This window comes from Paramormyrops kingsleyae, chromosome 13, assembly GCF_048594095.1.
Source record: "Paramormyrops kingsleyae isolate MSU_618 chromosome 13, PKINGS_0.4, whole genome shotgun sequence".
Classification (NCBI taxonomy): domain Eukaryota; kingdom Metazoa; phylum Chordata; class Actinopteri; order Osteoglossiformes; family Mormyridae; genus Paramormyrops; species Paramormyrops kingsleyae.
Genome location: NC_132809.1, coordinates 22,165,853 through 22,188,012, shown reverse-complemented (window position 1 = coordinate 22,188,012; position 22,160 = coordinate 22,165,853). Strand labels below are relative to the sequence as shown.

The 22,160-nt window shown below is 49.1% G+C and overlaps 1 protein-coding gene across 6 annotated transcripts in view; it reads left to right on the top strand.

Moving 5' to 3' along the window:
• The window catches only part of LOC111845719 (A-kinase anchor protein 13-like), an 84,171-nt gene that overhangs the window by 47,010 nt on the left and 15,001 nt on the right, over positions 1 to 22,160 (top strand). For 2 of the 6 annotated variants that reach the window (XM_072698400.1, XM_072698402.1), the window contains 11 exons: positions 6,687 to 6,774; positions 8,487 to 8,611; positions 10,629 to 10,921; positions 12,123 to 12,170; positions 12,634 to 12,693; positions 13,682 to 13,862; positions 13,955 to 14,057; positions 14,469 to 14,591; positions 16,036 to 16,078; positions 16,170 to 16,281; positions 20,950 to 21,109. In XM_072698400.1, the coding sequence (XP_072554501.1) occupies positions 6,687 to 6,774; positions 8,487 to 8,611; positions 10,629 to 10,921; positions 12,123 to 12,170; positions 12,634 to 12,693; positions 13,682 to 13,862; positions 13,955 to 14,057; positions 14,469 to 14,591; positions 16,036 to 16,078; positions 16,170 to 16,281; positions 20,950 to 21,109 (1,336 nt within the window). Of the gene's footprint in view, positions 1 to 5,544; positions 5,641 to 6,686; positions 6,775 to 8,486; positions 8,612 to 10,628; positions 10,922 to 12,122; positions 12,171 to 12,633; positions 12,694 to 13,681; positions 13,863 to 13,954; positions 14,058 to 14,468; positions 14,592 to 16,035; positions 16,079 to 16,169; positions 16,282 to 20,949; positions 21,110 to 22,160 lie in introns of all 6 variants that reach the window. The other 4 variants (XM_072698398.1, XM_072698399.1, XM_023815332.2 and 1 more) reach the window with 4 other exon arrangements.

Here is a 22,160-nt window from a genome sequence, read left to right as displayed (position 1 = left end):
TGGGAGCGCTCCGGTCCTTGTGCTCTGTTGGGAGCGCTCCGGTCCTTGTGCTCTGTTGGGAGCGCTCCGGTCGGTGTACTCTGTTGGGAGCGCTCCGGTCCTTGTGCTCTTTTGGGAGCGCTCCGGTCGGTGTGCTCTGCTGGGAGCGCTCCGGTCCTTGTGCTCTGTTGGCAGCGCTCCGGTCGGTGTGCTCTGCTGGGAGCGCTCCGGTCCTTGTGCTCTGTTGGGAGCGCTCCGGTCCTTGTGCTCTGTTGGGAGCGCTCCGGTCCTTGTGCTCTGTTGGGAGCGCTCCGGTCCTTGTGCTCTGTTGGGAGCGCTCCGGTGGGTGTGCTCTGTTGGGAGCGCTCCGGTCCTTGTGCTCTGTTGGGAGCGCTCCGGTCGGAGTGCTCTGTTGGGAGCGCTCCGGTCGGAGTGCTCTGTTGGGAGCGCTCCGGTCCTTGTGCTCTGTTGGGAGCGCTCCGGTCCTTGTGCTCTGTTGGGAGCGCTCCGGTCCTTGTGCTCTGTTGGGAGCGCTCCGGTCGGTGCGCGGCCATCAGTCTTCTGTGGGGCTGCGCCTGTTTAATCAGTGCAGCCAGTAGTAAGAGAGCTTGCAGAAGACTCGTTTTAGGGGGTTGGCCTCGTTTGCCGTCACAGCATGTGAAAACACATCCTGCGAATAACTGTGAAGAACCTCTGTTATGTGGTGGGACTGCTGCGGATGTAGGTTGTATGGGACCCAAAGGGCTCAGTTTGCATGGCTGTGGGGAACCAGAAGAGTGTCTGATCGACCAGAGGCAGGGGGGTGCGGAGTCGGGGTTCAGAGTGCGGTCTACAGAAAGAGCCGGAAGGAGCTGTTAGGTACAGCTGTACCGTTCCTGATGGATGACTCCGCTGTCAGATTCCCGGTCGTCCCTGCCGGCCTTTCACACCTCTCTGTCATGTACGTCTCCGTCCTGGTGACGTCATGCTTTGCAGAGTCGGGTTTCAAACTTTGCCCCTAAATTCTGGTAATTTAAGCAGCTGATGGTTAGTTAGAACTCAGTGTAAGCCGCCCCCCACGCTTCCCATGGTCTTCCTCCTGCCCTGACGCTGAGCCGGGTTTTCCCTTGCGAGCCAGTTTGCCATTCAGGGACCCTCCTTGGTGGAGGTCCAGGAGGTGAGTTAGGTTGCAGGATGGGACGAGATCCTAACAGTTCCTGCTGGATGGCGGCCTTGGTCCAGCCCGGTGGAAACTGGCACTGAGCCCAGTGACTTCATGCTACTGCGTCTGAACATGCTGGTTCTCACACTCAGCTCTGCCGTCTCCCTGGCCAAGAAAACAAACATGTCTTAAAGGGGAAGCCTTAGTAATGACCCTCCGCTCTGCCCGCTGATGGTGTTTCAGCCCAGACACTTGGACGGCGTCTCAAAGCCTCAGTCACTGATGATTATGTTCTAGCTGTTTATATTCTGGTGCTGAATGGATCCTAACGCCTTGGTTGCTGGGCACATGTGAAGGGCAGCAAGTGGTCAAGAAACTCAACACTACTCTGCTGTAGTAGACAGATGTGTGTGTCTGTTAATGCTGTGTGTCTATCTGTGTGTGTATGTAACCATTGCCTGCATGCATTGTGCCACCCCTGCCATTCACAGAGTCTAGAGTACAGGGTGTGAAATATGTGGTTGTTTACAGTGAGGGGTGATGGTTGGGCTCTGGTGGATCTCATCACTATGGCAGTGGCCTGTCATCACTGTGTGTGTGTGCGCGTGTATATCTGTGTTAATTTTCCCTTTGCACTGGCCTGTAAGGTGTGTAGTGCTCTGTATGTGCCCATGAAGCTACACAGTCTCCAGGATTGTGTGTGTGCCCCCCCCCCCCTAACATATGGGCCTGGGGTTCTTACCCCATAGTGCAGCAGGAGAGACCTTCAAAAGGGCTTTGTGTCGTAACAGCCTTCACCGGTGGCCCGTGCTCTGCTGACATCCGCCAGGCTGAGATAAGCCGCAGTGGCGTGCTACGCTCATTTCATATGTGGAGACCCCCCTCCCCCCCGTGGGGCTCTCCCCCGTACACATGCAGACACACACACACACAAACACACACACACAGGTTTGTAATTACTCTTGTGATTTAGTGTTTCCCCTAGGTTTACAGCTCTGGGGGGGGGGGGGCGTGCAGACGGACACCGACAGGATTCATGGTGTTCATGTGCTTCTTCTAATGACTGCAGTCAATGTAACAGCTGAACTAAACATCAGAACATTTCTTTTTATGACAATTATCCACAAAGTGTGCAGACAATGTATAGACCTGTTCTATAGGAAAGGTAACCTTAAATGACTATATAGAACATAAAATTTAAAGAAAATTAACTTGACCTTGAAGGGGGGGCGGGAGGTGCCATTGGTGGGGCAGGACGCCCCCCTAATATAATGGTAGGGGAAACACTGAAATTACTAATCTTTATGGGGACTCTCCATTCATTTCCATGGGGAAAAGTCTAATCACAACAAAACGACCTTAAGCCCTACCCAGCCCTAACCTTAAGTAACCAAACTAATTTTTATTTTTTTGATTGCATTTACAGATCTTTGTGGGAACCTGAAAAATGGTCCCCACAATGTCAAAATAACAGGTTTTTATCACATTGTGGGGACCATAAACGTAAATGTATAAACGTAATATACACGCACATGCACACACAAATACACACACAGACGTTTGTATTCATATCTTTCTATGGGAAAAGCACTAATCCAAACGGTAACAACCTTAACCCCTACCCAGGCCTAACCTTACCATAAGTAACCAAACTACATACAAGAAAAGGTGGTCCCCACATTAAAATAACATATTTTTATCATATTGTTGGGCCATTTGGTCCCTACAATGTAATATATACATCACAGACACACACACACACACACAGGTGTTAGATAGCAGCGATACTGTGAAAGAAAAGGTGTGAAATTAGCTCTGCTCATTCCATAGGTGAGAACTACTGAGAAACTCAATATCCCTTGTCAGGATTTGCGATTTCTTCCCTTAGCCGCTCTGATTTCTTGTTCATCGATTGGTTCCTTTAGCTCACACACTTAAAAACGTCTATAGCCTTGGGGACCCAGTCAGTTGAGGATGACATGCATTGCACCCCATCCCTGGTGTCCCGGTAGGGAGCTGGGAGGGTGCAAAGACATGGACCGTCTGCTGGGCCCCAAGCGCCAGCTTCAGAAACACTGCTTTAGCGGTTAATGAAGATTGCTTTACCCAAGTGATAAACACATGTGTGCATCCATTTTCTATATATGCACAAACTACATGGATTCTGAGTGGTTTTTGACGTAAATGCATGGGTCAATTCCTTCACAAGCTGCAAAGGATTCTGGGACCTCTTCTGTTCTATCTTGGATCCATTTCTAAGGGTTTCGGGCTGACCGCTGCCTGTTTTCAGGCACAAATGTTTTTAAACTAATTTATCATATCAGCCATCGGTGAAGACCACAGTCTGTTTTCTGAACTAATAACATTGAACTATGGAAGTTTCTGGTTTGGCCGTAAAGTTGCATAGCAGGCTGAAAAGTTAACTGAAGGTCAAGTCAGCAACCAGCCTTTAGCATGGTGTGCATTAGAGGTATTGAAATCCATTTATGTTGAATGTTTGCCTTCGAGTCTTAGTTGAAAAGCTTGAAGGCCGTAATAATAGTCCCTGGAGAAAGGCCTGGAGTAGGCCTGGAGTAGGCCTGGAGTAAGCCTGGAGTAAGCCTGTGCCCTTCTCGTTGTATTTTCAAGGGTCTTAGCACGTTGCCGGCCATTGCTGCAGCCCGGCTCTCGCAGCCGCCACGTGTTGACCCAAGGCCCGCAATAACTGCAATGTCACGCATGCGATCTTACTGAGAAAGGCTTGTTTCGGTAACCTTTGTGGTGTGCTCGTAGTAAAGTCTGTTTTTTTTGTGTCACCTCAGCTGTCTGTAAACGAGTCTGAATTCCAGAACCCCCCCCCTCCCTACCCAGAGCAGGCCGCTGTTTGTGACGTGGGTGAAGGGAACGCGAGTGGCAGGGCGGGCTTGTCCTTGGCGTCATGTGGCAGCTATGTCAGGGTCAGCCTGGCGTGGGAGGGGGGTCAGCGAGCTGGTCCCCGCCGGGCCGTGTGATCGCTCTGTGAACAGCAGAGAGTCAAGCTGGGTCTCCAGGCAGGACGGCAGATTGGTTGAACCTTAAAGGTCAGTTCGATAAGGTCATTCCTTACAAATCCATTACGTTTTATTACGTGAACTCTGAATGGAGAAATAGGCCACAAATTTTGAAGAAAAAAAGTATCATGGATCATGAGAAGATGCTTTTTCATGATTTTGTATGGGGGGGGGGGGGGTCACAGTATGCTTTCCAAAAATCGTGTTTACCTGCCTTCAGCATCAAGCGCCTGTTGAGTGTTGATTTTAACATTGTTTAAACAAGATTTTATTTACTGCTTAGCGTTCAACCAGCCTCTGCGCTGTGAAGGCAAGAAGTCTAGATGTGGTGATGTTGTCAGGCATGGCCTAAAGGTTGCCGAAGGTTACTGAAATGAGCCTTTCTCGGTGACGATGCGCACGTGACGTCACTGTCATCACGGGCTTAGTGTTAAAATGGGACGGCTCAGAATGGCAGTGTGCGACCCTGGCCAGCAGCATGCTAACATCCGCGAAAACCCACCACGACCGCTGCCTGTGCAGGATAGCCTCTATTCCAGGTCTCGCTCAGATTATGGAACACTTTAACTTCTCTTACCGTAATTATGCAGATCGCACACAAATCTACATTAGTGTCACTACGTGACTTTAGTCCCTTGAATTTACTGAATATGTGCATTTAACAAATAAATGAGTGGATATTATTTTCTATAACTGAACACAGAAAAAAGCCAGAAATCTTGGTGTAGTCCTGGTCTTGCACCTTAATTTCAATGATTTCTCTCTAAACCAGATACAGTAAACCTCGTTCATACATTTATTTTATTGCACATATTTGTCTATTTTAAATTTAGCAGGCTAGACTATTGTATGTGACAGTATCTTCACAGGTTTTAGCAAAAAGTCAGTCAGACAGCTGCAGCTCACCCAGAAGTCCTCACTAAATACCAAGAATGTAGAGCATATCACACCGGCCCTTAAAGCACGGTAACGGCTTACTGCTCTTGACAAGGTTGATTTTAAAATAACATGATTCTGATTTACTTGTACATCATGAAGCATCCAGACCTCTGAGGTCACCTGGGAAAGGTTTACTCAGTGTTCCCAGAGTCAGGACCAAGGAAGATGAAGCAACGTTTGGTTTCTATGCTCCTCTTATTGCCTAGTCCATACTATATTGTGTATTAGTCCTTAAAAAAACGTCATATTCCCCAGTCAGTAAATGTGTATGCTTTTGGGACAAGTCTAACGCCACAGACACTCTTTCCTGAAGATAATAACTCAAAAACTATTTGACAGATCTTTGTCAACCTCATAGAGGCATTGTGTGGGTGAGGAAGATCACCCAAAATTGAATTCAGACACTTGATCCTGTTGAGAGAATTACTCAAAAAGTATTTGATGGATCGTTGTCAGACTTTGCAGATACATTATATGGGTGAAGATTTGGACCTGTTCAAAACTGAAGCAACGACACTTGGTGAATGCAGTGGGAAGGATGACATGTCTAAGGTGCTTGACCTTGTGAACAGGATAACCCTATTTGATAGTATTGTTCTCTTTACTTAATTTCATGTTTGGATCTTATTACCACTTCGTAAAAACATTATATGTATGAACATCTACTCCTGATAGACCTAAGACAAATAGCCCCAAAATTGAAACAATAGGTGGTAGCAGAGGACAGACACATCAGCAGCCAGTAGCAGCCATATTGTGAACACATCTATCATGTAATCGTGTTCTATGGAACGTTTTGCAAATTTACCTGTAAAATTTGTACAGGTCAGTGATTTTCAAATTTTATAAGTTATACGATGATGGTCAACAGAAGGACTCAGCTAATTTTATTGGTAGCAGTCTGGTAGCTGGTTGGCAAAATGTATTATGGGTAACTCAGCAAAATATATTGCAGGGGAATATATTTTGTGGGTTAGTATTTTAAGACTTTCTCTAGTGAATAAACTAAATCCTTCATCCTCTACTACAGAAAGTGGCTGCGTCCTTAGCTCTGCTGCTGCTAACTTTGAATAAGGGTAAAGCTTCAATACCTTCAATAGAAGGGCCAGTTAATCTGTATTAGGTACAGAGGTGGGTAATTCAGGTCCAGAGAGTAAAGGTCCAGACCAAGATTTTGTTTCAACCAACCAGTTTAGTATAAAGAATCATAGTCACAGAATACTCAACTGGTTGGTTGAAATGAAATCTTAGTCTGGACTTTTACTCTCTGGACCTGAGCTTTCCACCTCTGATCAGATGTTTAAAATCAAGCCTGCAGCTAAGCTCTGGAGGGTGGTAGATCTTCAGGAGCAGGGTTTGTGACCAGTAGCCTGGACCAGTAGCCTGGACCATATTTGAAATCTGTCTTTGAAATCTGTTGCTGTCCCCATAATCTTCATGACAATGCAGTCTTTCGGTGTCAGGTTTTGAAATGATACCGAATACTATGAATGTTAATGGAGAGGAGATATTTAAATAGTTTACGTGGTATATGATTATAAATCACATTTTTTCCCAGTGTTGTTGACATGTGTTTATCTTGTACTTTTTTTATTCAGATCCACAGAGAAAGGGACACCTATCCTTCTGTCAATTGCTGTTCAGAGCCCAGTGTCCTGGAAAGGAAGCAGAGCTCGGCAAGTCCTGGTAAGAACAGCATTCTTCGGAATCCGGAATGTCAAGTATCCTAGGTAATTGATAACTGGATGAGTTTATTTGAGGCCAAGTGGTATAGATATCCCAAGAAGATCCAGATGGAGCGTGGGTGTGGCATCAACCACTTTTAACACTTAAAAAGAAAAACCATAGATACTATAGATTAGCTTGTGATTTGACTGCTGGCAGTACAATCCTTCCAAGTTCATGGAGATGCACTTGTCTTGCGTCCAGGGCAGAAAAGTTGCAGGCACGTAATGCCAAGTTCCTTTATGGAGCAAACCGATCTGCTTTGTGTCCTGAGGTATGAGCAGTCAGGCCTGTATCCTCACAGCTACTGGCAAAGTGTTAACTTTGCATCTACTGCTAAAGTATGCTAAACATCTGCCTTTAATGAACGGTGTCTGAGGTGAGGAATGATGGCCCTCAGGCCAATATGTGTATTTCTGATGCATTTGACAAACACAAAGTTATGGGGAAATGTCAACCCATAGTTAGTGCAGTAGTAAGTCGTGTGGCATGTGGCCAGTTATGTTTGGAGACAAGTTCATGACTGAGGACCAATGAAAATTCACTTTAGCTTTCGTCCAATTGCTTTGCCATTACAGTCTGCTGTGGACAAGTTTCCAGACCCATAGAGCCATAGTTGCCAGTCTCTAAAGTTTTGAACCTCTTGATCAGGTAGTCTAGCTCTCTGAGTTTGGACATCTCAGTCTGGTAGCCAAGCTCAGTTTATTGGGACCCCTCGGTCTCATAACCCAGGTCTGTGTCTTGGCTATCGTAGTCAGGTGACCCAGTTCTTAGGGTTCAGAGCTCTTCAGTCTGGTAGCCAAGCCCTGTGTATTTGGGTCTGTCAGTCTGGTAGCCAAGCCCTGTGTATTTGGGTCTGTCAGTCCAGTAGCCAAGCCCTGTGTATTTGGATCTGTCAGTCTGGTAGCCAAGCCCTGTGTATTTGGACCTGTCAGTCTGGTAGCCAAGCCCTGTGGGTCTGGACCTCTTGTTCAGTGGTTTGGTTTGTCATGCAATCTGATCCTTGAAGTACCATATTCTGCCATAGTCCAGTGAAGAATGTTAAGTGCGAAACAATCACAGTTAATTTTGCTGAAGTATTTGGCTGAGGTGGGCTTTTTTTTGTTTTGTTTTGACTTTGGTTGTAATGCCACACCTTGTGAAATATTTGAAGAATGCTGGGAGATCAGAAGCTCGCCATTGTGTTGGGATTACCTCATGAGGGTCGTCTTTGAAACACGCTCAGGATACTGGTTTTCAGATGTTGTCTGCCCTTCCCCTGGGATCGATCGCCGCAGGGTCTAGCCGGTGTCTGTGCGATGCTGACTCATGCTCCCATTGTGTTAACGTGAGATGGAACGGGAATATGTAGCGGAAGGAAATAAATGCCTTCCTTTGTAGAACAAGAAGACAATGATAAAAGAAAATTACAAGAGATCATCTGTTTTGCTAACTGAATTCAACATCCTGCTTGGGGTGGAGCAACAGAGCAATAACCGATTGCTCTGTCGTTGCGAGTTTTGGGCCACAGACCACGTCTAATTTTGTCATCGGCCCAGTTTGGCTGGGCTTCTCCCATCTAGTCATCATCTCATTTGTGAGCTGGACTCTCAGGGCTTTCGGTGACTGTTTTTCAGGGCTTGTGAAACGCGACAAGCATTTTGGGTTTCAGCCGTCTGTCCCCCTTTTCCCAGAATCCCCTGAGTCGCTCACCCCTCGCAGCACGGGGAGCTCGTTGTCCACGCCGCTGCGGGACTCGGGCAGCGACGCAGACGGCCTCTCCTGCACCGATCCCGGGGATGACGCCTTGTTCCAGAAGGTGAGCTCACTGGGTGGGTCGGGCGGTGAGTTGGCCTGACCTTGGCATTGAGGGATGGGAATAACTCATTCATTTACTTGCACTTTAATCTGTGTTTTATCCTTTTATTGTTCACTTAAAATTACAATGATCAGTGTTGTCAAGTATTTATACTGCTATTGATTTTAATAATTAATTTGGTTTTATAATTGTGACTCCATTTCAGTCCTGTCCCGTTATTAGATTATCATTTTAGATAAGCACCTTCCAAGTGTGGTTTCTGTTTCATTTCCTATTGAGTGGCTGTTAATGTGAGGTCAGGGATATCTCTGTTCGTCTGCTGACTCTTTAAGGCTCCCTGCCTTTATATTTTGGGCATACCCACCGCCATATCACTTGTGAACATCATTCCTCTGCACTTTGCTAATGCCGATGGCATTGTCTGTCCCGGGGGATTCTTATGACCTCATCGGCATTTCTCGGTCATGGAGCATATGAACGTAAGGCTCTGACGCCGACTGTTTCTCAGGTCCCTGGGCCAGTGCCTCTCACCCCACAAACTCTTCCAGCTGCGTTTGGCTTGCTGCTGAGGTCTAGTACGTACAAGCCGATGGAAGTCCCCTGTGTTTATACTGCGTTATAAAGGGCAAATTTATATGTCTTTATTAAAGTGGCCTGTCCTTACTGAGCAGCTATTATGGAAATCGGCATCCAGTCTTTTTCTTACATCTGTACTGTAGAGTCTCTGATCTCATATGCTGTTGTCATATGCATTGGTTTTGGACAGATTTAGCAGCTCAAACTATGTGTAAGTACTAATAACAAAGGGTTTAACTTTAGCTGTTTGACCCAACATTCTCTGTTGACTCTGAGACGCTGTGCTACATGCTTGGAAGATGTTGGGAAACGTGCATATATTTGGAGTCATGTATTCTGGATAAGCTCCGCCCCCCACCCCCGTTCACCGCCCAGTATTCCTAAAATCGAGTATGACTGTTACGTTGACTCACTGCACCCCACCGTTGACCTCCTGACACCAGAATGCAAACACTAATAAGTTTGCTGGAGAAGGTCAAGCTTCCAGTACCGTGTTTCTCGTAGGTTGCCTGTCTTCTCCCTATGTGGTGTTTTGGGATGAAATGCTCCTTATAGTGTTTCGGTGATCCCTCCAGTATAGGGTACTCCCTCTAGCCAATGAGGAAGTTAATACAAATTCACAGGAACACCACTGGAAAAGCTTTTTCTGGTAGCCCATTGGTAGACATGCTCAGTCCAGCTCTGAGGACCTTAACACTCCACTGGTGCTTCTATGTTCAGAGCAACCTTACGGTACGTATCTCTGTGCTCAGAGGTATTGTGCTTATAGAGATTGAGCAGCCGTGTTCCACCTTCTGGTTTTGTAGATCTAGGTTCCAGATTTTTTTGGAGGACGTCAAATTGCATCACTAGCACAGTTGATTTAAAAAAAATAAATTAGAAAAATAAATTCACATCAGTTTATGCTCGACTTTTTTTCAACGTCGTTTCACAAAGTAAGGAATTTAAATGACGTTTAGTAATCAACTATCAGTTTAAAACCTACAATGGCCATATCTCCTTCTTTCATTATGTTTACATGGGCGGGAAGACAACACACAGTAGAGTAGTATACAGTTAGACAACAGAATCACGAAAGGAGTGCAGTGACAGGTAGCCTATAATGTTTAGTGAAACGAAAGTTCGGAAAAGTTTATTCATTATAGCTAATGTACTGTATTCATATGCAAAACTATGATTTATACTATAATACATGTGAACGGGCTCACACATGGAATTCACACATGTAGCCTAGCCTAATATACAGCTAGCTTAGCATGGTTAGCAAACACAAGCATGTGCTAATGCCTTACCTGTACTGCATGATAACGATGACGATAATGATCTCTCTGCACTGAACAGCCTGCCAATGTTTTATTACTGAATTATTGAATGACTTAATGGTTTCTGAGCTGAAAAGCTAAAGGTCTGTCTGAAGTCGTCTCTCCGTGTCGGTCCACAGGGGGACGGAACACCAACTGGAGACAGCAGCAGTGAGGTGTGGGCCTCCTGTTCCTCTACGGACGACACGGCCAGTACAGGAGCACCGGGCTCTGCCCCCCCTGGGGAGGGGGGAGGCAAGGCTGGGGGTGCAGGAGGGGCCGAGGCCGAAGAGGAGGCCAAGGACAGGCTGACGGAGGTGCCGGCCCGCGCCATCATCCTGCGTTCCTCGGTGCGCTCCCTGTCGCCCCCCCGCCGCCACAGCTGGGGGCCAGGAAAGAATGCGGCAGGGGAGGCAGAGTTGAGTCCACGCAGGTGAGTCTCTTACCCATACCCCCCCAAACTGTGGGGAGACACTATCAGACTCTGGGCATCTTTGTCCTGAGCTGTCGGATCTGGCTGAATTGCCTGCTAGGTTATTGATTGGCAAAATCGTTTGCTTAGCTAAACTGTAAATTGTCAATGTGTTGGTTAAGAGAACTCTGTTTGGGCGCCTTGCCCTGGGACGTGCTCTAAAAGTCGTAGGGTTTTCTGGGTATAGTTACCCCTGATCGCAAATTCACCATGCTTCTGCAGTTTGTCAGCCGACGTGAGCTACCGAATGTAAGATCTGTATCTGAATATGAGAAACTGCCCCCCCTCCCCCAACACTGAGGATTATGGAGGGCGCTAATTATGTAGCTGCCAGTTTTTGTCTGAATAAATACATATGATGTATGAGGCACAGGGGTTTCCTGGAGTCATCGTAGGGGCTGCAGCAGCAAACTGAGGCAGGTCGTGACTCGCGAGTCAAGAGCACGGTGGCTTGCTGCACAGGAAGTGGGGGGATTACTCAGCTCCTGCTTTAATTAAATATTTAATCAAACAAACAATGGATGAGGATGTTTGTGTGTCTACATGTTATAGTGCCTTTGGGGCCATGCATGTTAAGTCCGATATTGAATAAACACATGCAGACGTGTGTGTGTGTGTGTGCGTGCGCGCTCATGAATGATCCATCCTCTGGCCGTGGTTCTCTACAATTTAAGCTGTCACTCCTGCTGTACCTCTTTGGTGCACACCCCTTACTGGGGCACAGGGTTTCAGCATCATTACAGTTGCATTCTGGGATAGCAGTTGCCCTCTTTGGTAACCGTGATGGGAGCGTAGTGGCGTAGTCCTTCCTAGTGGGAAAGCACCTTGTGCCCTTTAGTAAACAGCTGCATGATCTCCTGGGGACTGGGGTGGGAGAGAGAGATATTGTATTTTTAGAGGAACTGTTGGGGCCCCCCACCCCCCTGTGGGGCTTTTGACATTCAAAGAGAGTGACAGTTGTTGGTCTGGCTCGACAACCACTTCCTCTTTCTTCCTCATCCCATCCTCATCCACTCTCTGGAGATACTCCGTCTAACTTCCATAGTTTGTCGCTTTGAAAAACCACATTAATCAGTTTCTTCTCAAATGTGATACCCTCTAGGGCTGAACAAATGAGCTTTACCACTTTGTCATTCCATCCTTTGTCATCCGTCATTTTCAGTACATTGAGAAGGCCGGACGACAGGAAGCCGTCATTTCATAGGAGGAGGTATAGCAAAGACGATTCTTCTTTTGATCGCCACCGGTCTACAAAACACTTTCTGAAAAAACTGCTACCAGTTGCACAATCATCTAGAACAGCAGCTCTCAGGCTGGGGAACTATGCATATCACATAATAGGCTTTAATGCGTGTGATTCACACCTGGGTCAGCAGGGGAGGTAACTTGCTCTCCAAGTAATGCTAGCACACCCTGTAAGTGTCTAGGCATCTATTGATGAGTGCAGCCCTCAAAGAGACATAACAACATGATGCTAGACATATATCTGCACTGTGACTTGTGGAGAAGCTGCTGTAGGGCAGTTCAGGCTACTGTAGAGGGACGTGTGAGCAGCGTTTAGAAATTGTGGCAGCCTGTGCATTCCACTGAGCTCACCCACCCAGTAACTCCGTCCTCTCTATCCCCGTTTCCATGGCCCACCCTTGGCCGCTCCGGTCATTTTTCCGCTCCAGTATGAGCTGGTGTCCCTCGGATGGCCCCGGTCCCAACACGGACGAGATCAGTACCAGAAGGTACGCTGTGCCTGGAAAGGGGGCGGAGTCAAGTTAGGAAGAGTTTGGGGGGAGGTGGGTGTGAGGTTGAGGTTGAGGTGGACGAACAGTATTTGTCAGTGTCTGTAAATCTCTCTTCTCTGTCTCCACCCTCTGCTCATCTTTGCTAACCCTCAAGCCAACAGTAACTTCCTTCTCATAATTTGAGGAAGTCTAAGCATATCAAGATTCTCCACGAACAAACAACAAACATCAAATTCTTCTTGGTTTTCGCCTGATTTTCACACTTGGTGTTTGACTTTTGGTGGTCCTCACCTTGTACTTAACAATGACTAACATAATAATCTGCATCACAGAGCCAGAGGTCAGGTAAGCAGCGCTTCTCAGTCATTTACGTCATCTGATGCTTCTTAGTTGTGAGTCCTGTTGCTCTATGAATGTAAGGGTGTGCTTTCAGCTCCGTCCAGCTTAACAGTTCTGCGGCAAGCGTACTGCATGGCTTCACTGAAGCGTTTTAGTGTGCATGGGATGCATTGTGACCCGTTTGCAGAAAGCCGTCTCTCTCTAGCCTGACTTGAGAGCTCAACATCTTCCTGCTTAATTGGCCCTTCTTTAGTCTCCCTGCCCTCCTTCATGGAGACTTGCGCAGTATAATGGAGGGAGTGCTGTGCTTTCATGTTCCCCCATTTCATCGTGTACATTGGCGTGCCCTTGCCAACCCGTCCCCCGCCCCTTGTTCACACCCCTGAGGGCACATGTCGCTTGTTGTCCTTGGGGGGGGGGTTATTTTCCCACCAAAAGCAGCATTATTATCGCGCAGATCATTGCACGCGCTCGCTTCGCTAATCGGCGTTTCAACAACAGCATCCCACGGTACGTGTGAATGATGCGAGAAAGTGGTCTTCTTTCGAACAGGAAGTAACTTCAGCTAGCTGCTCGAGGGTGGTGGGCGAGCTGCCTGCTGTGCCTGGGTGCCGCTAACCTCTCCAGTGTACCTGTTTCACTTCAGCTACAGCCTGGAGGGCCTGACCGCAGATGGGGATGCCAAGGAGCCCCTCCCGCAAGTCAGCCCTCCGCGGGATCCCGGGACGTCGTCCCAGCTGGACAGTGAAGACAGGGGGTCACTGATCTCCTTGACTGAGGAGGAACAGGAGTGCTACCTGGGGGACTGCAGCAGCCTGGACAGTCAGGTGAAGACACTGTTTGTGTGCAGCCGGTGCGATTAGCCATCTCTCTGGTGCTGTTCCTGTGCAGCTTATGGATGAGGTGTTTCCTGTCGCAGAACTCGATGGGCATCCGACCTGCGATGCAGAGCGGCACCTCCATGACTCTGCCCCTGACCAAATCCGTGTCCATGCTGGCCATCAGTCAGAAGGACCTGGACGGTAGGTACCAGTGCAAACTGCTGCTATGGGAACCAGCTCAGACTGCTACCTGCTTGGTGCTGCTGCTACTCTCATTATTATTATTATTATTTAGTAAGTATGTGGTAAATTTAACCTGTCTTGTGCCTTCATCTCTAAAAGAGGTTGATTCTAAGGATTCGTTGCCCGTGTAATGTTGTTCTTTAACCACAATGAGAAATTCCGATCATGCTGGAACCATAGGTTTTCCCAGAGTTTTCCCAGTGCAGAAATTGGATCTGGAAGAGACAATTGCTACACCCCCCTCCCCCCCAGCCATCCAGGCCCCTTGATTCCCGCACGTGCAGGTGCACGCAGGATGGTCCTATGCCCTGGTGTGGTGTTTAACGGGTTGTTGCTCTGATCTCTTTGTGATATCCTCGGAAAACCAAGAGATGGGACAGATTCGGAAAAGGAGGCATGTCATCTTCTCCTTCAGCATCTCTCCTGTCCTCCCCAAATCCAAAACTCTCTTTTCTATTGGCTCTTCATCCAGTGATGAGGAGGAGTCTAAGAGTGAGTACATGTGGTTTGTGCTGTAGGCTTCCTGCCTCTATAGACGCTCTCTAACCCCATTACCAAAGGCGTGCGGCAGCGTTCTGCAATAAACCACCATCCTAATCTCCCCAGCCAGGCACAGGTGATGCCGTTTGCTTCTCACAATAGTTCTGCATCTCTCTGTGCTTCCACCAGGCCAAAAACATGCCCTACTTCTGTGTCTTAGACCACACAGTCCAGTTGCATTTTAAGTTGTCCGTGTTTCCCACGTCTTTACATCCACGATGTCTGTGCTCATTTTCAGTTGAATTTATCGGCCCCCGAGACCAGATATTTTGAAATTCTACTAAACGATGAATGTTTGTTTTTTGTTTGTTTGTCTTTTTTTGATGCATCTAGGCTTTTCTTGACATGTCAAACAAAACATGTTTCTCAAAGCTTGATGTAAACTAAAGGCTAGAGTAGTGACTCATGTTCTTTTTCTAAGAAGTATTTTTTTTTATGATCTTGCTTAAGGTGCGAAACAGTGGGTAGTTTTCTGATTTCTCAGAACAAAAGTCATATCCTGTTTAATTTAAACAAAGTTGTGACTGGCTTTTCTCCCAGAGAAAACATAGACAGACCTGTACCCAGGTACAGAACCCCATCAGTGACGAGCTACTTTTGATAAGTAGCAGATGTAGATCTTGTCTTTGTCAATATTTCAGTCATGTCAAGGACAACCTTCAGGTGCTCGTCGTTTGTTTGCTCTGCGTGTGAACAATTACGGGTTGAATGATATGTTTTGCTTTTTATTTTTAAAGAAAATTCCAGGATGCTTTAAGATTTGCCGACGCCTTTGTCATCCTGCAGCATTTGAATAATATCTGTGAAACTGCTAGATTTGTAAGAGGAAATGAAGGTTCAAGGATTTTTTTTTCATTGATTTTTCTAGACAAGGTCCTAACTGTCTCGTGTTCCCTAATGCTGTTCCCAATTCCCTCCCTCCTGTAAACATTAATATGTTGATATAAAAAAATAAAGCCTGCCTGTGTTTCCCCTGTGTGTGGCAGCTAAATCTGTGGTCTTACCCAGGGAGTGTACTAATAGACAGCTGAAGTCTAGTTCTGGGTAATTACGGTTAGATTTCATAAGGTGTTTACTTTACCTTATACAGGTAAAATGTAATATGAAGGTGTGGTTAGCTGTGTTAGTAGATGTCAGCGGGCCAGCTCAGTCGTTAGCTGTGTTAGTGGATGTCAGCAGGCTGGCTCAATCCGTGGCTGTGTTGGCGGATGTTGGTGGGCCAGCTCAGTCGTTAGCTGTGTTAGTGGATGTCAGTAGGTCGTCATGGTCATTTCCTGTGTTAGCAAGTGTCTGCAGGCCGCCTCGGTTGTTAGTTTGTGGTGTTGTGATCCCTACCATCGTAGGGATTGTTTTGCTAGATAACAGCGAGATAACAGCTTCTATGTTCTCTCTGCAGGCATGAGGTCCTCATCCCGGACTCTGGGCTCTTTCTCAAACAGGTCAGCTATGTGATTCCTCATTCCCTCCGTCTGTGTGCCGTGTCCTCTCCTCCCACATTTAGTGACCCCCCCCCTTCACTTCTCCTGGCAGTATATCCGAGGAGGACCCTGGCCCACTGAGGAGTTACACTGAAGGCAAGAGTGGGACCAAAGTGAGCCGCACCTTCAGCTACCTCAAGAGCAAGATGTACAGAAAGAGTAAGGTGCGTACGACTTCGGCACGGGCCGTCTGACACGCGTGGATACAGTGACTGCACATGTGGGTACGGTGAGTACGGCTTTGACACGGGCCGTCTGACACGCGTGGATACAGTGAGTGCGGCTTCGGCACGGGCCGTCTGACACGCGTGGATACAGTGAGTGCGGCTTGGGCACGGGCCGTCTGACACGCGTGGATACAGTGAGTGCGGCTTGGGCACGGGCCGTCTGACACGCGTGGATACAGTGAGTGCGGCTTCGGCACGGGCCGTCTGACACGCGTGGATACAGTGAGTGCGGCTTCGACACGGGCCGTCTGACACGCGTGGATACAGTGAGTGCGGCTTCGGCACGGGCCGTCTGACACGCGTGGATACAGTGAGTGCGGCTTGGGCACGGGCCGTCTGACACGCGTGGATACAGTGAGTGCGGCTTTGACACGGGCCGTCTGACACGCGTGGATACAGTGAGTGCGGCTTCGGCACGGGCCGTCTGACACGCGTGGACACAGTGAGTGCGGCTTCGGCACGGGCCGTCTGACACGCATGGATACAGTGACTGCACATGTGGGTACGGTGAGTACGGCTTTGACACGGGCCGTCTGACACGCGTGGATACAGTGAGTGCGGCTTCGGCACGGGCCGTCTGACACGCGTGGATACAGTGAGTACGGCTTCGGCACGGGCCGTCTGACACGCGTGGATACAGTGACTGCACATGTGGGTACGGTGAGTACGGCTTTGACACGGGCCATCTGACACGCGTGGATACAGTGAGTGCGGCTTCGGCACGGGCCGTCTGACACGCGTGGATACAGTGAGTACGGCTTTGACACGGGCCGTCTGACACGCGTGGATACAGTGAGTGCGGCTTTGACACGGGCCGTCAGACACGCGTGGATACAGTGAGTACGGCTTTGACACGGGCCGTCTGACACGCGTGGATACAGTGAGTGCGGCTTGGGCACGGGCCGTCTGACACGCGTGGATACAGTGAGTGCGGCTTTGACACGGGCCGTCAGACACGCGTGGATACAGTGAGTACGGCTTTGACACGGGCCGTCTGACACGCGTGGATACAGTGAGTACGGCTTTGACACGGGCCGTCTGACACGCGTGGATACAGTGAGTATGGCTTCGACACGGGCCGTCTGACACGCGTGGATACAGTGAGTGCGGCTTGGGCACGGGCCGTCTGACACGCGTGGATACAGTGAGTGCGGCTTCGGCACGGGCCGTCTGACACGCGTGGATACAGTGACTGCACATGTGGGTACGGTGAGTACGGCTTTGACACGGGCCGTCTGACACGCGTGGATACAGTGACTGCACATGTGGGTACGGTGAGTACGGCTTTGACACGGGCCGTCAGACACGCGTGGATACAGTGAGTGCGGCTTCGACACGGGCCGTCTGACACGCGTGGATACAGTGAGTGCGGCTTCGGCACGGGCCGTCTGACACGCGTGGACACAGTGAGTGCGGCTTGGGCACGGGCCGTCTGACACGCGTGGATACAGTGACTGCACATGTGGGTACGGTGAGTACGGCTTTGACACGGGCCGTCTGACACGCGTGGATACAGTGAGTGCGGCTTCGGCACGGGCCGTCTGACACGCGTGGATACAGTGAGTGCGGCTTCGGCACGGGCCGTCTGACACGCGTGGATACAGTGAGTGCGGCTTGGGCACGGGCCGTCTGACACGCGTGGATACAGTGAGTGCGGCTTGGGCACGGGCCGTCTGACACGCGTGGATACAGTGACTGCACATGTGGGTACGGTGAGTACGGCTTTGACACGGGCCGTCTGACACGCGTGGATACAGTGAGTGCGGCTTGGGCACGGGCCGTCTGACACGCGTGGATACAGTGAGTGCGGCTTCGGCACGGGCCGTCTGACACGCGTGGATACAGTGACTGCACATGTGGGTACGGTGAGTACGGCTTTGACACGGGCCGTCTGACACGCGTGGATACAGTGAGTGCGGCTTCGGCACGGGCCGTCTGACACGCGTGGATACAGTGACTGCACATGTGGGTACGGTGAGTACGGCTTTGACACGGGCCGTCTGACACGCGTGGATACAGTGAGTGCGGCTTCGGCACGGGCCGTCTGACACGCGTGGATACAGTGAGTGCGGCTTCGGCACGGGCCGTCTGACACGCGTGGATACAGTGAGTGCGGCTTCGGCACGGGCCGTCTGACACGCGTGGATACAGTGAGTGCGGCTTCGGCACGGGCCGTCTGACACGCGTGGATACAGTGAGTGCGGCTTCGGCACGGGCCGTCTGACACGCGTGGATACAGTGAGTGCGGCTTCGGCACGGGCCGTCTGACACGCGTGGATACAGTGAGTGCGGCTTCGACACGGGCCGTCTGACACGCGTGGATACAGTGAGTGCGGCTTCGGCACGGGCCGTCTGACACGCGTGGATACAGTGAGTGCGGCTTCGGCACGGGCCGTCTGACACGCGTGGATACAGTGAGTACGGCTTCGACACGGCCCGTCTGACACGCGTGGATACAGTGAGTACGGCTTTGACACAGGCCGTCTGACACGCGTGGATACAGTGAGTGCGGCTTCGGCACGGGCCGTCTGACACGCGTGGATACAGTGAGTGTGGCTTCGGCACGGCCCGTCTGACACGCGTGGATACAGTGAGTACGGCTTTGACACGGCCCGTCTGACACGCGTGGATACAGTGACGGCGCCCTTGGGGCCTCTCGAGAGGAAGCTTTCAAAATGGCCAGTTTCATTTTTCAGTGTTTTTCTTCTGTTTTCCGCCAAGTTTCCTTTGTGTTACTACTAAAAAAAGCCTCAATAAAAGTGTAATAACATCTTACCTATGGCTGACAAGAGGGGTGACAGAATCAACATGAACCGTTCCTGCCTGCAGTGAGACACACTAATTGTAACACCGGTAGAGCAGTAGTAGCCCCATCCGACCCCCCACCCGGGCCGAGTAATGGGGGGAAATGAACCATATGACAGCATAGTAATCACCTCATCTCCTTGGGTTGGGGGAAGTTCAGCAAGAAAGCCAGGCCCCCGTAATTTGTGTCCCTCCATTCCCCCAGGTAAAAAAAAACCACCACGGCCCTCCTGCAAGATGGCCTTTAATTTCGAGTCCCAGTTTTTCCCCACCGATGTGGGCTTCTGCTAGCAGTCAGGGTGTAACTGTATCTAAGGGTGGTTGTGTCATGGAGTCACACAGCAGTCAGCGGTTACAAAGCAGATGCTGTCTCGGATAGACCTGGTTAGAACTTCGATAATTTTGCTGACGCCTGATGCTTTGCGTATAATATTCTCCTGTCAAGAATTTTTATTATTGTTTACTTGTATAACCTGTTGAGTGCATTGTGATTTCCAGTTTGAATGGGTGTAGCTTAGTTCCAAAGAACACATGCATTTGTATAGAACTTTTACAATTTTTTGAATAAGTAGTTTAGGTAGTAGCTAATGTCGAAGTAAGCAGAGCCTGCGTCTTTAAGACTTCCTCGAGTCGTCACACGGACCCAGAGACAGCGTTGTTCCCGTACCTCACTTCCTCCCCGCGACACTGGGGCTCCTGAGAGACAGTGCATATCCAGAGCGGGTGGCTGGCGGCTGCCTGTCCTGCCGTCATGCTCAACAGGCGCCTCTTTGAGTGGCAGGGCGGCTCCTTGAAGCTGAGGGCAGTCAGGGAGTCAGAGGTAGGGGGTCACCGCCAGGCCGGGGGGGTAAGGGTCGTTGCCTGCATTTCCCCCGCGTTCATCGAGAATATGCACTCTTCGTCTCGCTTTTTCTGCTCCTCCTCCTTCTCTGCTCCTTCTCATTTTTAAACTGCCTCTCCTAATGGCAGCCTGTAAACTTCCTGTTTCATGCATGAAGCAGAGCTGTCTCCTGTGAGTCGTCTTCGCCTTTATGTGCTCCGCTTTGCGTGCGGTTCCCGTCTTTGGAGTTCAGCGTTGATTCGGCTCGCCCTCATTAACCTAAAACGTGCTACAGGCATAATGAGCTTTTATCGGTTGCTGTCAACTGATCTTGATGTTAATGAGCTGTGTCCTGTACTGAGGAAAGTGGGATAGCCCAGTGCACCATGGGAACGAAACCAGTGTCAGTTTTAATGTAAACCACCTAAGAAGTTGGGAAAACCATTGAGGGGAAAATATATAGATATATAAATAATACAGAGCTTAATATGAATGCCGATATTTGTAGATTTGTTTGTAATTCAGACCTCAAAGAGCAATTTTAATGAGAAACAGGTGATTAAACCGATGCCAGCCTTATGTAATCCCTTTATTCTAATTTGACTCCAGACTCTAGGTTTCACACGCAATGAGGGGAAAAATTCAAAACCGGCCGTTTCTTTTTGGGATGGCATGCCGCTGACCACTGTCACTGTGACTTTCGGTGATCTAATCATGAGATGTGATTTCAGTGACACAAGCCGCAAGCTCTTCGGGTCTGTGGGCTTGTCACCAGTGTAGGCCAGCGGCCCGTTAGTGATCGTTCAGCGTTACGTCAGGTGCAGCTTCCCCAGAGCATTGCAGTCCGTACTTCGTATGGTGATTCCTCATGGAGTTCCCTCTACCACTAAAAACTAGTGTTTTGAGATGGAGATACAGGTTAAGGCTGACAGGCCGCTTTCAGAGCTAAATCTGACCTCCCCCCCCCCCCTTCCTTGCAGGAGAAGGACAAGGATAAAAACAAGGAGAAAGACAAAGAGGTCAAGGAAAAGGAGAAAAAGACACTCAACGGACACGTCTTCAGCACAGTCAACTCGCCCTTCGCCCAGTGCCACCAGTGCAGCAAGCCCATTGGCATGAAGGATGCATTCTCCTGCTCCAGTAAGACTAGTGCACTCTGCACCCTTTTCTACTAGACGGGTTTCTGTGGTGAGGGCTGTGCGTTGCAGTTCTCTGTAAAGATTACCGAATGTTCGCTTCCAGTAAATGCTTCTCTTTTTCTTCAGCCATTTTTTTTTCTTCACTTTCTTGCTGCAACGAGCATAGATCACAATGTGGTCTGCTCTCGTCGTCCTATTCAGAGGAGGAAAAAAAAAAATTTCCTCCTCAACTGGGATGGATCTTTTCATTAACCTCGAATGCTAATGCACTTTTGCATATCAGACCATATCTCTAAAATCTACTTTTTGCTGTAATTTATGAAGATTGTTTTTAGGGTTTCGGGGTTGAGCGAGGGGGGAAGAAAAGAACAGGAAATAGATCGTAAACTGTGAGATGAAGTAGGCGTCTGCAGCCTGAGGAAGGCTGTGAGCATTTCACAAGACTCCGGCAGCGCCTAGCAACGGGGAAAGAGGAAGAGTGACATCACCCCTGTGTGGTAATGTTAGCATCCCACCTAGCATAGAAGTGCTGCAGACCGGCTCATGGAATGGCTGCTGTTTCTCCAGCGTTACGGGTGTCCCGTTAGCTGAATGGAGTTAGGGGGTGGGGGCTGAGTCTGTCTCAATACTGAACAAGCAATGGCAGATGATGAGTAATGATGGACAAATTATATAATTAGTTTTATATTGCTCAATTGAAATTCACACCAAGAATGGGAGATTTTTTCAAGGTTGAAAGTAAAGGTAAATTGACACCATTCGGTCTTCTGTATCCAGTCAGTGTGAAATGCTTTGGTGCAAACTGCTGCGCACTGCACATGGGTAGGACTGGCCCGTTCGCAGTGTGTGGCACAGTGTCGCCAGCCTGAGGGTGCTGGGAGAATGTGCCGGAAAGGAGTAATTATAGCATGTGTCTGCATGGAGCCCTGCCTTGGGGTGAGTGGGTTGGCCTCTCCCTGGGTCTGAGTCATGGCTTCCTCAGGACAGGCCTGCCGTCCATCTCAACCTCGAGTGACCAACAATCACAGGAAAGAGGAGTCAGTCTATCGCCA